This window comes from Apteryx mantelli, chromosome 17 (assembly GCF_036417845.1).
Source record: "Apteryx mantelli isolate bAptMan1 chromosome 17, bAptMan1.hap1, whole genome shotgun sequence".
In the NCBI taxonomy this organism is placed as follows: Eukaryota; Metazoa; Chordata; class Aves; order Apterygiformes; family Apterygidae; genus Apteryx; species Apteryx mantelli.
This window is the reverse complement of record NC_089994.1, coordinates 15966375-15982776: the sequence shown is the minus strand read 5'-3', so window position 1 is coordinate 15982776 and position 16402 is coordinate 15966375. Positions and strand designations below refer to the sequence as shown.

Genomic DNA, 16402 nt, shown 5'->3' with positions numbered 1-16402 from the left:
TGGTTACCAGTACAGAGAATATTGAATATTTGCTCAACGCAAAGTTAGCGCAATAGGCTGAGAAGAGCACTTTGGAACTGAAGTATATTGAAATAGCCACTTGCTGCAAAATTACTATTTGCGAGTCTACTACTACTAGAACCAATTTACTGAAGATTAAGGTCCAACACACTACATTACAGTCTGAGGGTAGAAGTTTCTATGCTCATTTAAAAAAAGAATGAAGATCATCAACATAGCTTGCTGTTACTAGTAAGCTAGTGCACAATCTGTTGCAACAGTAACCTGCCAAGGTACTTCTTAAAATCTCCTTACTTTTCCCGGTCCAGATGCCAAATAATCCCCAATGGTGGGCACAACACAGGAGTATCCTCACCCACACACTGTTTCGGGTCTACGCTCTTCCATGGTGTAGGTCAGCTCCTACTGATATCACACAGCATTCAGGTGAGCCTCCCTTTACTACCAGAGAATTATTAAAAGAAGGAGGAGAAAGAAAGGAGACAGACAAGACACCTACCACCTGCATCACAAGTACTATCCAGAACTACAGCAGCCGCTACAGCAATAGCAAGCATGCCAGCTTATTCTGGAACTGTATTTCCATTTAGTCATAAGTGTGTGTGTGTGGGGAAACATCGTCCCCTTGACCATTTCAGACTGCCGAGTCGAGGAAAGCAGGCAGACTTCCTTCCCCCACAACCCCGAGCTCTGTTATTGCCCTAGAGTGCTGGCACAGGCAGCGTTAACCAACCTACAGGCAAAATAATCTATGCAGTGGAGCTCACTCCAGCCTGAAGTCATGGAACTTCTGGCCCCAGTTACTCATGGAAAAGCTCTCTGACACTTGAATCTGGCTCACTGAATGTTTACAGAAGTGACACGTGCTGCAATGGATTATTGCACCGAGTCTGACAGGAGAATCTTACTTAACATATGCATCAAGGTTTAACACAGTTTATTCCTTGCCTCATTAACCAGTTGAAGTACTTGGACTGCGAGACAGAAGCCTGGTTAAAGCAGACTGGAACATGCCAAGTCCTGTTGAATTCCAATTGTACAAACTTGTTAGTTTTTTTGGAATACAGTGATTGCCTAAACAAGACTCCACTTCTTGTTAGTACAATAACTTTTATTTGACATCTACAAGATTGTTATCTTGTAGTTTTTTGGACAGGTTTATACAATCTCAATTTTTCAATAGTGCAACCTGTGCAAGCAAGAAATGACAAACATTGTCCTTCACTTTCTTATAAACATCTACTATTATAGGCAAAACAAAACTTACCCATATTATAGATAAGTGACTATTCACATTTGTACATTACAATTTCTTTTAAACAGCTCCAGATAAACTCTACAATGTCTTACAACATATTAAACAGTATTCAAGTTACTGGGTAACAGAAACAGCACATACAGCGGAACCCTCAAGTGTTTCCCATTCTCTAATTTACAGCTCAAGTAAGGTTTCATCTTACAAGTGACAAATTAAATTACATTAATGAAGTAAAAAATATAAGATTGTATGCGAGATGGAAGTGAATTTGCACTTAAGTTTCCATAACCACCTCAGATTAAGGAAATGCTTCAATTTAAGGAAAACAGGCATCCAGCCATCTTTGCAGTACACATCAGGAATACCATTAATACATTAAAAAATGAACTAATTTTAATTTAAGATGTTTATCACAAAAAGAACATGTTGTAGACTCAAATATATAACCCCCAGGAGAGAACCAGAAAAAAATGCAACACCTGGGTATAAACACTATAAAAATGCAATAACCAATGCTGTACAACTAAGATTGTGTTTCTCTCTGAATTCCTGTCGTGTGTTTATCCTGTCCATGCCCGTTTCCAAAGACATGCACTGTCAAACAGAAACTGGGAAGGAACCTGAATGCATGATGTGCAACCTCTAGGTTTCATGCTTTTATAAACTTATAAATTGAAGAGAAAAACCCAATATATATTTTCTATATATATACTCAATACATGCATTCAAGGATATCTCCCACAGCAATGGCATTGATGCACTGCGTTAAACCCTGAGCACTGTATGACAAGAGAAAAATAAAGCCTGCTTGGGGATTTTCAAGCATTTTCAAACAAATTGTGGTTTGTAGCTTAAAAGGCCAAAAGTAAAAGCAAACAGGAAGCACTACAGAGAGCATAAGGAAAGACAGATGCACCACCATAAACAACTGCTGGCTTTCAGTTCTACCAACCTTTTTAGATCTCTTTATTCCCAAAGTATTTGAGAGCACACAACTGAACTGAAAAAGTTATATTTCTTTGGAATCTGTCCCTGATTTTTATGCAAGTGATATGCTTTTACAGCCTTTTCCTCAAACACCAAAGTCAACACCTGTAGTATGTCCTCTTATGCATTGTTGAAATTAGTGATACTTTGTGGGTGATGCTGCTGCCATATCTGCTGCTGTTGTACTGCAAGCTGTTGAGACTGGTCTGACGTTGACAGGAGGTTTACGAGGGGCGATACACAATTTGCAGGAATGATCAAACCTGAAAACAGCAACAAATCAGTTGTGTTTCATAAGCATGCAAACAATTTGTTTATTAAAACCTCAGGCTGATGATTCCGGCATTTAATTTATACAATAGTCAATACTGACAATTTCCATGACAAGTCTAATCAAGCACAACTACAAATTCTGCTTCTAAATAAGAGATTTATCTTCACAAGTCATTAGATTCTTTAGGTCATGAAGTAGCAGAAAGAAGTTGTAATTTTCTCTCAAAGACTGTTTTATTCTTGTGTTACCTACTGCAACATTAAGACCAGAAGTCAGCTATTTTTTGCTTTTCTAATTTGACAGAAGTTACAAGAGCATAAAAGTTTACAGGTAGGGAGGAAGAGACCCTGAAACACCTTGTTTCAGCATCCTGATGACACTGGAGTAGGAGCTGCCATGACCCTACACATGACAAGATTACATGTTTAAAAACATTTTTTCCAGTAGAAAAGCAAGGACGGATGTAATAATCTCTAAATTATTCTAGATTAGTGGCTACATGTGACTTTCAATAGCTTAAAAAACATTAAGGTGAGCATTTTAAGGGCTTACTATTCTTTGCCAAAAGTGAGAAACAGTGAGAGTCCTTCTGGTTTCAAAGGTAGCTTGTCTGGAATAGGCTAAGTATGACTTGAATACAACTTGAATATGAGATGAGAGAACAAGCATTCCAAAGCCTGGCTGAAGGAGATTCTTCCTTCTTTAACCTGACTCTAAAAAATGTTTGCACTACAAATAGAGATTTTAACATTTGTACTCCTGCCCTCCCCCCAAAACATACACACACAGACAAACCTTTTCTCTCCTAAGCATAGAGTCTCCTACACAAGACTCAACATGGAATGACTTGCAAGTTACAACTCCCTTCCACCCCTATTGGAATTGAAGGAGCAGACAAGCCACTTACCTACGATCCTCTGCCCATCTTCTGTTCTTAGACGAACTATTTGCATTTTCACATTTGTACCACTGACAGAGGCTAGAACGCCTTCTACTTTTGTCCAGACGCTCAATACTGAACCACACAAGACATAGTAAGTTCGACAGCGGAGTCCCACTTCACAAACTAACCCCAAGCCTGCCTTCTTACAATTGCCTCTCCTAGAGGAGGAGAAAAAAGAAAAAGAGAAGGTCAGAAGAACGCTGCAGACAAAAGGTATCTAGTTCAGTTTAAAATGAGACAAAGTTATTTCACAAGTATTCAATAGAGTCCAGACTGAGTGCTCCAAGTACACAATAAGGTGAAGGTACTTTATCCACAGCCACAAAATACCTCTCTAATGTGAAAGCTTTAGAGAAGTGTTAGCCTACTTAGGATCACATCTTCAAAATGAAGAGACAGAACTCTAAGCCAAAGATACCACTGGTTTAAGTCATCTGAAAACCTCACCAGTTTCTTATGTAACAGAGACTGTCTGATCAGTAAATTTCACTCTGGTACTAACTTGAAATTTCAACCAGTTGGGCTGTTCCTCAGGAAGTAAGACACCAGCTGCTGAGTTTTCAGAGACACTTAGGAGAGGCAGTGCAAGAGCACCTGTTTCTGAACATCTGATCTCTGCATGAAGCTTAAGCATAACTATTTTTTCCTCAAATAATAGCTCAACTATGCTACCACAAAAACAGATCAATCAAGCCAGTTACCAAAGCACAAGCTACTCCTGGATCACTATACTTCTACTGGAGTGAAATTTAAACATCAGAACTCATAATATATTAGAACTTTAAGAGCAAGTGCATAGCTTAATGTTTCCATGCAAAGGATGGGGCTTACTTGTTTGACTGATCATGGGACTTAACTTTTCTTAAGTGAGAAATATGAGATTTCACAGGACTTATAGAAAACAGACAGAAATGATAAATTAAACTGTTTACCTAAACTGTTTTAAAGCACCTGTGTGGATACAAATACTTACCAATAAGCATGGGTGCAGGTATCCGCAGAAGAATTGTACTGCTCTAACCAGTGTGGCAGAGCATCTTCAGAAGGTACCTGAAAAAGTTTTGTTTTGTTGTTGGTGAGTTTTTTTTTTTTTTTGGGGGGGGGGGAGGATGGGGAGGGAGGAAGAATGGGGGTGTGTGACAAAAAACAACACATCAAGACTTGCATAGCAAAAAACCAAACAACATCCCCCTCACCCCCCACAATTTGGTCATTACTATAAGATATATAATTTCAGGCTATCCAACAGAAATGGAATCTCAGCTAAGGACGAGCAAAATGCTTGAACAGAGCAGAACCTCAACAACATCATCAGAATCTCAGAACTTTTCCAGTAATCAACCTGATCTCAGAGTTCTTTGTCAAGTTTTTATGAATTCAACAACATTAAGTTGTTTTAACAGCAATATTGGGCATATTACCAGCCTCTAAACAAAATAATCCACTGCAGTATTCCAGAAAACACTAGCAGCAAGCAGCTAAGCCTTCAGAATTGTTGCTTAGAATACACTGTACATCACTGCTTTAAGAGCTTGCTTGCACATCTTACAGAAGTTTGGCTTTCCCTTGCTAGACCCTGAAAATCCATACATTTAATTTCATTTTCTTCTAAATTTAAAACTAGCATAATTTTAAAGATTACCTTCTTATATTTCTTTTTCAGGTCTGCACATGTTTCTAATTTGAGTTGTTTCCCTGTATTTGGTCTGTACACTAAAAAAAGCTTCTTTTTAGGATTCACTTCTTTTACTAGAATAGCAGTTTTCTTATTATTTCTTATCTGGAAAAAAAAAATCCAAGAAATTAAGTTTAAACATGCTGACAGTATCTTCCTTAAATGATTCTGTACTGTGTTCTTTATAGATTAATGGTGCATGTGTATAAATAATAAAAGAAATTGTAGTGAGAATAGCTTTAGAAGACAGTACCACTAATCTCCACCAGCATCTCGAGTTTCCCTTATAATGAAAGCAACTGCTGTCTTGATGCATGTTTAAATAAAAGCTATTCATTTAGGCTCACAGTTCCATCAGCAAATTCTGAGCAATTAAAAATTAAGAGCTTCATACTAAGAGTTGGAAACAAAATTAACATTAATCCTAAAATAAGATCGAAAGCATTTTTACAAAACTGAACAATGATTTTAATTTCTATGTTACATTTTTCAGAGGATACAGCTTATTTGGACAGCCCTAAAACAAGTTAACTGAACATACTCTAAGAGATGTACAGAAACGTTACCTGTAGTGATAAATAAAATCCATCATCTGGTCCTGTCTGTTCTGCCCAGATCTTAGTTGCTTCCTCCCAAGACATTCCTCTCTCTACACTGATCTAGAAGAGAACCACACAGGAATATTTAAATGAGAGCATGCTTTGGAACAGTTATCAAAATAGAAACAGAACAAAGTAGAAAAAGATATTGCCCAAAGGCATAGAACCCACCCCTTGCTCAATAAAACATGTAAGCTTAGCTCACTGCAGTGTTTTAAGACCTTAACAGCAACCAAAAACTTATCAGTACAAAGACAACAGAGGATTAACTTACTGTGTATAGTTCTACATGTCCAGAGGTAGAATATCCTGGAGTTAGAAACTTCTTCACATCTGCCTTCCTTACTTTTTCATCCCCAGAGCCCAAATCTTAAAAGGAAAGGATAGAGTTATTCTGCTTCTTTTCTCTTATATAAGTACAAGAATACTGGGAAATTGATTTACTCACCTAAGATGCCCATATCGTATCTCCCATTCTTTTTAGCATTTTGAATAACTGCATTTAGCGTGTCGGAAAAATACTGGAATAAAGCATTCTGCTGATGTACTTCCATACCAAGAATTCTATTCAGAAATTTTCCTATGTTGTTATAATCTTCAAGGAAAAAAAGAAAGTGCATCAGGTCAAAGGTTAAATTTAATGAAAACAAGCTTTCAAAGGGTCTCAAAAATAATATTTAAGTCCAGTCTCTCAGGAGCAAGGAAAACATTCAGAGTTCTCCAAAAAAGTAGTTTTTGTTTGTTTGTTTTAAAAATAGTTACAGCTTCAATTCTCATGTTTAGGAATCCACTACCATGATTTACAAGAGGACAAGTGATTTTTTCTTAGTGACGCTCTAAAGATGCACAAAAACCAGATACCTTTATCAAGTGTTAGAATTCCAGATCTGTCTTCTACATTTATCAGGCCTACACCAATCAATCCCTGGCGAACATCTAAGAAAAGGAAAAATGTTAGAGATCAAAGTTTCTTCACCATCTAAAAAAAAAAAAAAACAAAAAAAACAAAACAAAACAAAAACCCACAAACAACAAGTAACAGCTTCTTCAGCAATCTTGTTTCAAGATTGAACTCCAGAATTTGACTGCACCCCTCCACCCTGCCAAACACTTGTGATTTTTACCTAACACACTGATAAACAAAACGGAACCTTGCTTTGTCCTTCCACAAAATAACAAAAACAAAAAGAAAACACAACCCCCACCCCCCCAAACACAGGTAAGGAAAACTACTAATGGCACTATACATGAACCCATAGGAGAATGGGATAGAATTGAGATATTACAACAGATAATGGGAAAATTAAGTTAGAGAACCGTATGTAATACTCTGGCCAAACAGATACACAGAAGAAACTCTTGTATTCCCTTCAGTTCATGACAGCTGTCAAAGTGACTAATCTAGACTTACCATTGCTTCAACTCACTTCAAACAGTCAGTGTGCAGAACTTGCCTTAAATTGAGAGAGTTCACATACCTTGTTTCATACCTGAATTTCAACATTCAGTGCAGTGCATAGGAATTACACCCAGTGAGTACTGACTTGAGCCAGCTAACTGGTTTAAAAAAGTAACAATACTTCCTACCACCAAAATTATTTGCATTTTACATACTGAAGAATGATCAAAAGGTAGTGATTGCATCCAGTGAATTATACTTACCTTTAAAGAAGTCTCCAGGAAAATCAGGAGGTGGTGAGACCATTGGGGAGTCTAAGTTCACAATGGATTTCATAACAATCTCTAAAGCATTTCTTCCATACTGCATAAGAAAGAGAAAGTTGCTCTAACAATGTGTTCCAGTGTTTGTGCTCAGCCCCAAGCATGCATGGGTCAACAAGCACTTTTAATTCATAGTAAACTACTACTCTCTACTATTTAACAGTAAAATGGGGGAATTGCTTACTAGTTTTTCAGTTATAAACTACATTATATATGAACAGCACAGTTTTAATTTCTAACTATAATTGCTAAATTCATCTTAATTGTGACTGAAAGGACACATACCATATGCTTAGGACTTGGATTTTTAGCAAATACAGAGATAGATTTATACATAGAACTGTGCTTTCATTGACTTCACAAACAAGAATAGGATTATTTTCTGGCTAACACAAAAAAAAGTCTATCATAAAAGTTATACAGTTAAGAGAAAAAAAGTAAAACAACTCATTGGAGATTGAAGAAGCATTTCTTCCATGGGCCATTTATGGAATAAGCACTACAGCATGAACTTTAATTCAGACAGAAATGGAACCATCATCACCTTGTTGTCAAAATTGAATCTGCTGAGGTCTCGAGTTTCTGTAGCCCGTCTGTCACCATGAGTGAGGGCTCCCTGTTAAGACACACCTTTGTAATTAAATCAAATTAAAAAAAAAAAGAAGAAGAATTTTTAAGTTGTATTTTTTCAAATGAAGGATCAGATTTCTTGAAACAGTCTTACCAAACTCTCCAGTCTTTTTGCAACTATAGATGCAAATCTTTGCTCTCCTGCCAACTCAGAAATTAGGAACACATACTCTGGAGCAGTCACTTGGTTGGATCTATGAGTTCTTCCTGGATAATTAAGTAGAAGCACATTTATTAAATAAATCCCACTTCACTGAACATTTCTAATAAAGCATAACATCTCCAAATTGTGGACAGTAAAGAAATAGCTAGAACTTAATCCTGCTGAAAATAAGTTTCTGCTGTAAATACTGCAATAGAAATGTGTACACAGATACTCTAGATTTGTGGCAACTTCATACAGAGGCTTGATAAACACAGAACTATTCCGTTAAGCTGCAGTGTAAATTTTTGTTCACTAGGTTTCTTTCAAAATTTTAGAAGCTACTAGCTATGGCTACAGACACAGCTAATCCTGCCTTGGGTAAAGGAGATTGGAAAGGTCCTTAAGAGGTTAGTCAGTCAATCTTATCTTTCATGAATTAGCAGCAAGTTCAGTCCCACTGAATTTGCTGGGGAAAAGTTTAAAAGAAAACATTATTTACCAAACTGCTGTATTGCTCTATCCGCGCTCCACGGCAACTCCAGAGTCATATGAACTCTTCGCCTCTGATTCTTAGCTCTACGATCTGCTTGCAATGAGATACCAGAGCTGGCAGCCTCCGAGATTATGGCTATGTTCTTTTATTAAGAAAGAAATTGCTAATTAGCACTAAATCCAATATCAAGTTTCAGTTTATTAAAAACAAAAAAAAAATCTAATTTCAGAATTACTACTAATATTCGTCTGGAATACTATCACTATCATGCGGTCTTACTATCTCAAGAAGGGTTTAGGGCAGGGGGGGAGGATGTTTCTCTTTATCAAAGTTAGAAGTGCTAACAGAGAAAGGAGTGGGCTTCACTTTTCAGCAACACCCTTCTGCGCAAATGGGGAAGGGCAATATGCTGCAGTCTTGCCATTCCAAAGGGCAGGTTTCTCTGATGTTGGCCTGCACTTCAGAAAGAAAAGGGGAGGGACAGAAGAGACTTGCTGTGATAGCAACTGACAGAGGACAAAAATTATTGCTAATGCTGTACATGAAAAAATGATACGGCCATTCTTGTCTGTGAATGTATTTGCCTTGAAAGAATGCAAGTGTTTGGACTGCGTGCAAGAGGAACATGAGTATTTCCCCTGAAGCGTAGTAACAGACCAAAGAAGTTCCATGCAACAGCTACATTGACTTGATTTGCCCTCTTGTGGTAACATATCCCAAATGAACCACAGGCAAGGAAAGCAAACAAACAAAAACAAAACAAGACGAAAAACCCAAACCAAACTTTCATCAGCTTCAATTCTACCATTATTCCACTTAGTATTTTCCTTTCAGAGTGTGTTTTAGAGGATAAAAGCTACCAGTCTTGGCAGCATTACTTCTCTCAATCCTTGTTAAGGTAAACACCTCACATTCTTTCCTCTTCAGCCTCTCACTGAATTTTTCTCCCACTCATACCAAGTCAGGCAGTGTTTTTCCCCTTCTGTCAATTTTGTCACTTCCTCTTGGTGGCAGAAGTACACAGTAATCCAGAGAAAGGAATCAGAAAGACATGGAGAGTTTAACTGCCTTTTAAACATATGCTATTTTGTTACAACACTATTTTGAAGGATTTAAGTTTGGTACACACATGCATCCACTTCAAGAAGAAATGGGTCAAAACCTAAAAGTTAGCTTCCTCACCCACCTGAACTACAGTTTGACCTTTAAAGCATGCTGCAACCACATGCTAGATAGGCCTACTGAATTATGGGTTTGAAGAACAAAATACACAGTAGTGAATAGCAAATCCTTTCTACCTAGCACTTGCTTCTTGTACTCAAGAAGTCACTGTGAGATAATGGTAGAGTCACAACCTGAATAACTTAAGCCGTCAGTCCATGTTACTATGTCATCTGGCAAGTTCTTCCAAACTGCGCCTCTAAGAATTACCTTATCTCCATCCATGAACCTCTGCTTTTCTGTGATGTTAAGAATTTCAACAGGCACATCAAGTTCAGATCTTGACTCATAAGATATGCTGCCATCATCATTGCTTACAACTCTCCCTTTGCGGCCTGTCATCTTCAAAGTAAGAGGGAATACAAGGTCATTATGGCAATGCCAAAATTATTACACAGGCAAGACTGTCAAGCAACAGAACCATACACCAACCTCAAAATACAAGTCAGAGTCAGTAATTTACTCCAAGTACAAAACTACCTGGATTATTTTTGATTGATGCTATAATCTGCTATGTGGAACACTTATTTAGAAGTAACTCAGGGAATCAAAAGTACAACAAAAAGCATATCTATGTAGAAGTGACACTGTAGCATACTAGCAGAGTTTTGTATGCTACTGCAGTAATCAAGTCTTGAACTGAAAAGTCTAATGCCTATTAAAGCACAAAAGGCTGTCAAATAGTAACAGCTTACTATTTTATTCCTGAGAACAGGGACATAAAAAAGCTTACAACTTTAACTGACACTAGGAGTACTAAGAAAATAAGCTAAAATGGCAGCAAGGTTGTCACCAATTTTAACAGGGTCTTTTAAATCGTGATGTTTGATTTACACAGGTAGCTTATTAGAGATATGTTTCTATAATTATTGAGGAAAAATCACTCATCAGGCTTTTCACAAATGCATTTTTATTATACAAGTTAACTTCTGCTGCCTAGGAAGATGAAGTAACACTGCTTCAACTCTCATATACACCAGCTTTAAAAACTGACTACAACTAGTTAGAACAATATGTAGTAGACAAGGAAAAACAGAAACTAGCACTATTTACCTAATAAGAAACTATCACCAGAGATTCCTGAACATTTACCTATTCAGAGCTCTTATCTGTATCCTAATACAATCTTCAACTTTCTCCTTAATTCAGAGGCATTCAGTGTTAGAGCCCTGTATTCTCATACTTGTGAGATTACTCTTCAAGGTTGATAAACAAATTCTCTTTAATATATAGTTTGGTCATACATAACCTTGAAAAAGAATGACAACACTGACTTACTGCAGCTAGTAGGTAATATGCAGTAGAGGAAAAAATAGCAAGTTTCTCTAAATATGAGTATCAACCCACCTCTGCAACATTTTCAGGACCACCAAGTTCATCTATAAGCTCATCCAGTGTATTAGGTGGAAGATCTTCAGCCAACTTTTCCAGTTTATCAAGCAGTTCTTTTTTCATTTGTTGGGCCCTTTCAACAGCATCCTGACTTGTTACAAAGCTGCTGTTCGTATTACTGTTTGCTGAAATTTAAAAGAAACTAAAAATTAAGTGTTCACTGCCTAATTGCTAAGAAAGTGAATCAACTCTAAAGAAACTTCTTCTTACCTGATGTGTTGGTACTAGAAGTGGTGGTACCAACAGTGGAAGTAAAACAGCTAGGTCGTTTTGATCCAAGACCAGAAGCTAATAAGGCACTTTGAATAGAATCTGGGTCTATACTTTTCTTCTTTTTCTTTTCTTTATTTTTCTTATGGTCTTTTCTAATTAGCCAGGGATCTGAAGTTAAATAAGATATTTTCAAAACATTTCAAGCATTTATTAAATGGCTCATCCTTTCCTTTAAGAAGTATTCTCTCATTACAAAAGCTGACTAGTCAGAACTTTAGTGCATAAAATCTACTTAAGGAAGCTGCAAATCAACATTCTAGAAATAATCTCAGTCTCATTAAACTTCCAACTATCTACTTATGATATACAGTCTTTTATTTTTGGCTCACTGAAATGCTTTAAGACTTTGTGCCTAATATTTGCAAGTACAGTTACATACTTGACGGAACAAGCTGCCTTACCATCTTCATCATCTTCACTGGATTCATCTCTAAATGGGTTGAAGTCATCGTCGTCTCCAGAACTCAAAAATTTGGAGCTCTCATTGTCACTTTCTTCGTTGTCTGAAGCATCTGACTCACTTTCACTCTCATCAGAGCTGCTACCTGCAAGGCCACCTGTTTTACGAGCTTTTTTGGCTTCTCTGGTTATTTCTTCACCTAATTTCACCACAACCACCCCAGGAGAAAGAAAGAAAAAAAAAAAAGCTGGTTTAGACCTTCTAGCCTACTTTTGAGAGCTGTTTTACTACTACTGCATACTAGTGGAAAAATGTTCAGCTTCTAAAAATAGAACTGCTTTAGCACAACTTAAACTTTTTTTTAAGAAATCTAATCTAAGTCTTCAGTAAGCCCTCTCTCTCAACATACCTGGTTTCTCCCACTGCTTTTATAATCACCTATTTTTGGGAAAAAAGGATATCATCAGGTATGTGTGTGTAGGGGAAGGGGGCAGTGTTTCGGCTTTTCTTTACTTGGCCTCTTAAAAAGAGAGCAATTGGCTTCACCGTTTCCAGAAAGTGGGCTGACACGTGCAAGTCACTTTGGGATAAAGTCCTACACTACATCAGCCCAATTTTTTGTCTAAAAAGAAGTAACTAGAATTTGCAGGTTATATTACCTCAGCAGCCGATTTAAAAACTAACAGAAGCCTGTAATATAAGTCTTGGACTTATAACACGTGCTCTTTCATGAACGCTGGTATTGATATTTACACCTCCATATTTTTCTAGAGTTCTCTTCCAGGCAGTTCTAAAGTTACCATTTTCTCTATGGCATTAGCGTAAATAACTTAAACATTACCTTTCCGTTTCTTTATTTTGTTTTCCTTGCAAGGACTGTCTCTAGGTGAATTGTTATTACTTTGAGCAGTCAAGTCAATTCCCAACAAGCTAAACAGCTTCTTCCTGTCAGGAGCTGGAAAGTGCTTTTCAATGAGAGACTGGAATACTCCTCTGTTTAAGAAGAAAAAGTGTTCTTCAGTCCAATTTGCATTTATTTAAAGTAGAAACTTGTAACATTTTAACAGCTTGCTTGACTTCTCTGAAGAATTATTCCTTGTGAATGCCATTACAGAAGTACCCTGGATAATTATCACCTATATTACTGTGTTTGTCACCCTCTTAAAAGCAATAGGAGACATTTACTTTACAGCACTGTTACATATAACTTGTTAAAATTCATATTTAGCAGTTTAAAACGTCGGGTTTGGTATCTAGTGTAATTGTTACTGCCACTTTCTTATTGCTCAAGGTTTAGTATTATTTTAACTTAATCTGCCACTTAAATCTTCAGCAAGGTATTCTCATGGTCAGATCCAGCTCATCCGATTAAAATAACCAAAGTCAGGGTTGTAACCGATTTTGGTGCAAATGCAGCATACAAGTCTTTCTCTCCCCCTTAAGTTTCAGTAGAACAGTACAAGCTGTTCACACTTGAGAACATCATGTAACATGGCACAAGCAGAACTAGTAACCAGCCAGTGGTTCACGTGAGCAGTACTATCAGATTTTATGTACAGGAAGCTTAAGCGAAGGACACAGGTACCAAAGAAAATCCAGTTTCCTGAGATTTGGTGCATCCTTTGCATGCGAAAGCACAAATTACTACATGCATTATGCTGCATTCAGAAGGCTGTTTCAGAAAGGACAGTTCCGAAACTTCAAGCCTTACTTTGCTGTAGAAACAAAGTCATTCAGTTCACCACCACCTTCCTCCAAAGCTTCTAATGTCCTTGCTTCTCCTGTTGACTGTAGTCCAATAACAACACACTGAAGGACAAATGAATACAAGATATTGTCACTGAGATTAACTTGTGAATTTATTTTCTGCCTGCATTTCTGCTCATTAAACAGCTTCAATGCCAGAAAATACAAAAGCATGCTACTACTATACCTTTGAAAATATTTGTTATAAACAAAAAGTCTAGTAACCCTACATTTCAGAAAAAATACTTATTAACTTATTATTTAAAAGGTCTTCACCAACTTACTTTTCCATTCTTGATTTCTTCTCGAGCTAGTTGTACCACCCTCTTCACTTTAGATGCTATGCAAAGGTACTTGAAAAACCTCTGATGGGCTGACCAAAACTGACCCCACATGGACTTCTTCATTCGTTGTTCTGCATCAATAAGATCAGCTGCTTGTTGAAACCTCTCTCTGGCACTAACCCACTGAAGAAGAGAGTGTTAGTTGTTTTACATGTTGCATTTCAAGGCTAAACAGATATAAAGTCCAAAGTAAGATAGAAGCAAAGTTTACAAGTTAGCATCGTGTGGGACTGCAAGTCAAGGAATCTCATCATATATCAAAGCTCACAATAAAGAAAACAGCAGCTATGTCTCATTATGAGAGTAATTATGTTTTTAACTTAATGAAAAGCAGATACATTTACATTACTACCAAAGCAAGCATACACAGTATTTTCTAATTATCTAGTTTCTCCATTAATACACTCAGGCTAAGAAATGAAAGAGATCTGCCCATAATTAAGTACAAGCAGATACCAAAAAGAAAAAACCCACCGCCTTCAATTTGAGAAGAGCATTTTGCTATACCTTTTAAACTTGTCTAAGACAAGAACATTAAAGCCAGGTTTCTGCATGAGATTAGGTAAAGTAAGTTTTGGACACAAGTTTACTGACTCTTTTAAGCAATATTCATAAAGTGAAATGCTGTTTGAAAGCTGATGTTATACCTGCCTGAAAGATAAGTTTTCATTATTGCAGCTATGCAACAAATACTGAGTCATGCTTAAGTACCTGTTAAGCAGTTAAAGAGCCTGCTCGTTTTAGTCTACATTCAAAGGAATAAATACTTTCTATTAAATACACTAATGATACTGTACAAGAGAACGTGCTCTCAGGAAAAGTATATGGGCAAAACAAGTAAGAACAACATGAAAAAGATAACCAGCAGGAGAATAACTGAAAATAAAACGAAAAAAGGGAGGGGGGAGCCATAGCTTGGATGCTTTGGATTTGATCTGTTGTATAGGTAGAATTTCCACCCTGTACTGTTTAATCAACAAGCACATACTCAACCATTATATTCTAATGAAGAAGTGTGTGCAGTCTGTCTAGTGCCTAGTCAAGTTTTACAGCTTGTTTTCAGCTTGGTTCCCTAAAGCAGAATCAGAAGGACTGGAGGGGTCAAATATGACCAAGAGGTGAACAGCTTTATCTTAGGCTACCACAATCCAGGTCCCTGAAGCACTGCTAGGAGTCAGTGGGTCTGGCAGACATTGGAAGATACCCCAAACTAAACCTTTTATGGCCCGGAATAAAAACAAAAAGCTCATGCCAAAGTCTTAAACAGAGACAACTTTACACTAAGATGAAACAAGTAGGGGCCATTTCTGTCTTTCACAGAAATCACAACACTACATGCAACTTCAAGAGCATTTGAGTTTAAATCAAGTAAATTCAACTTCTCACAGTTCAAGATAGGAAGTGAATTTAAAAAGGCATTCTTACCAGTTTCACAGATTTATTGTACATTTTAACATAGTCCTGTGAAAGCAGAACTTCGTCAATTTTGAAAGTTACACCTGAAAAACTCAACTGTCTTGCTATGTACATTCCTCGCAGTTTCATATCCATAGCAACTATTTCCATGGCACCAACACCCCTAAAATAAAGGAACAAGTCAAGTCAATATTAGCATTTTCAAAAGCAAGAACTTGTTAGAAAAAGCTCAAGTGCTTTAGAAGTAAATAGCATGCTTACAGATGAGAAGAAATATATTTTCAAAACCATTAATGCTATTCAGTTAAACACACTGAATCAGGTGGTCTTGAAGTTTAGCCTCCATACAAAACCATATCCCTGCCTCATGAGCATTAACTACAGCCCAACACATAAGAACACTCAAACAGTACTTTTTCTGAGTGAGCTAACATGCATTAGGAGATAATATCTTACAAAGTGTAATTGGATAATGAAGTTGATCTAAATATATGAAAAACCTTGTATTGCAGTTTTATGAACTTCACTGGGTATTTAAAATAGGGTACCGGTTGTATTAAGTTATTCAGATTTACGCCAAGTGAAAAATAATTAAACTGGTAGGTAAGTAAGTTCTCTTCAACAGCAACAAACCTTTAGCAATACCTTGAGAGCAGAGAAGTCAACTGCAAAGCTAACCTACTCACAAGCTTGGGCCTGTAATTTCATTATTGCTCATTTGATATGTACTCAGTAATGAAGTGGAGGCTACACTTGCACAGTCTAGAAAAACCATGCATCATGTAGATGGTATGCGAGAAGATGCATACTAAGCTCTACTGTAGCATTCTGAAGTGTTCAAAATCCTTCAGGCCCACAAAACA

At 37.0% G+C, this 16402-nt stretch overlaps 1 protein-coding gene across 4 annotated transcripts in view; it reads right to left on the bottom strand.

Annotated features, from left to right (window-relative positions):
* Positions 1-1111: 1111 nt before the first annotated feature.
* Positions 1112-16402, bottom strand: part of SBNO1 (strawberry notch homolog 1) — a 32499-nt gene continuing 17208 nt past the window's right edge. For 3 of the 4 annotated variants that reach the window (XM_067307175.1, XM_067307176.1, XM_067307177.1), the window contains exons 13-32: positions 15549-15702; positions 14064-14246; positions 13745-13842; positions 12875-13026; positions 12035-12232; positions 11571-11741; positions 11316-11485; positions 10179-10310; positions 8754-8889; positions 8204-8316; positions 8024-8095; positions 7420-7519; positions 6619-6693; positions 6206-6352; positions 6032-6126; positions 5725-5817; positions 5126-5263; positions 4457-4533; positions 3448-3641; positions 1112-2529 (exon numbers count right to left, since the gene is read on the bottom strand). In XM_067307175.1, coding sequence (XP_067163276.1) covers positions 2387-2529; positions 3448-3641; positions 4457-4533; positions 5126-5263; positions 5725-5817; positions 6032-6126; positions 6206-6352; positions 6619-6693; positions 7420-7519; positions 8024-8095; positions 8204-8316; positions 8754-8889; positions 10179-10310; positions 11316-11485; positions 11571-11741; positions 12035-12232; positions 12875-13026; positions 13745-13842; positions 14064-14246; positions 15549-15702 — 2641 coding nt within the window. In that variant the 3' untranslated portion in view covers positions 1112-2386. The remainder of the gene's footprint in view (positions 2530-3447; positions 3642-4456; positions 4534-5125; positions 5264-5724; positions 5818-6031; positions 6127-6205; positions 6353-6618; positions 6694-7419; positions 7520-8023; positions 8096-8203; positions 8317-8753; positions 8890-10178; positions 10311-11315; positions 11486-11570; positions 11742-12034; positions 12233-12874; positions 13027-13744; positions 13843-14063; positions 14247-15548; positions 15703-16402) is intronic. The other variant, XM_067307178.1, reaches the window with a different exon arrangement.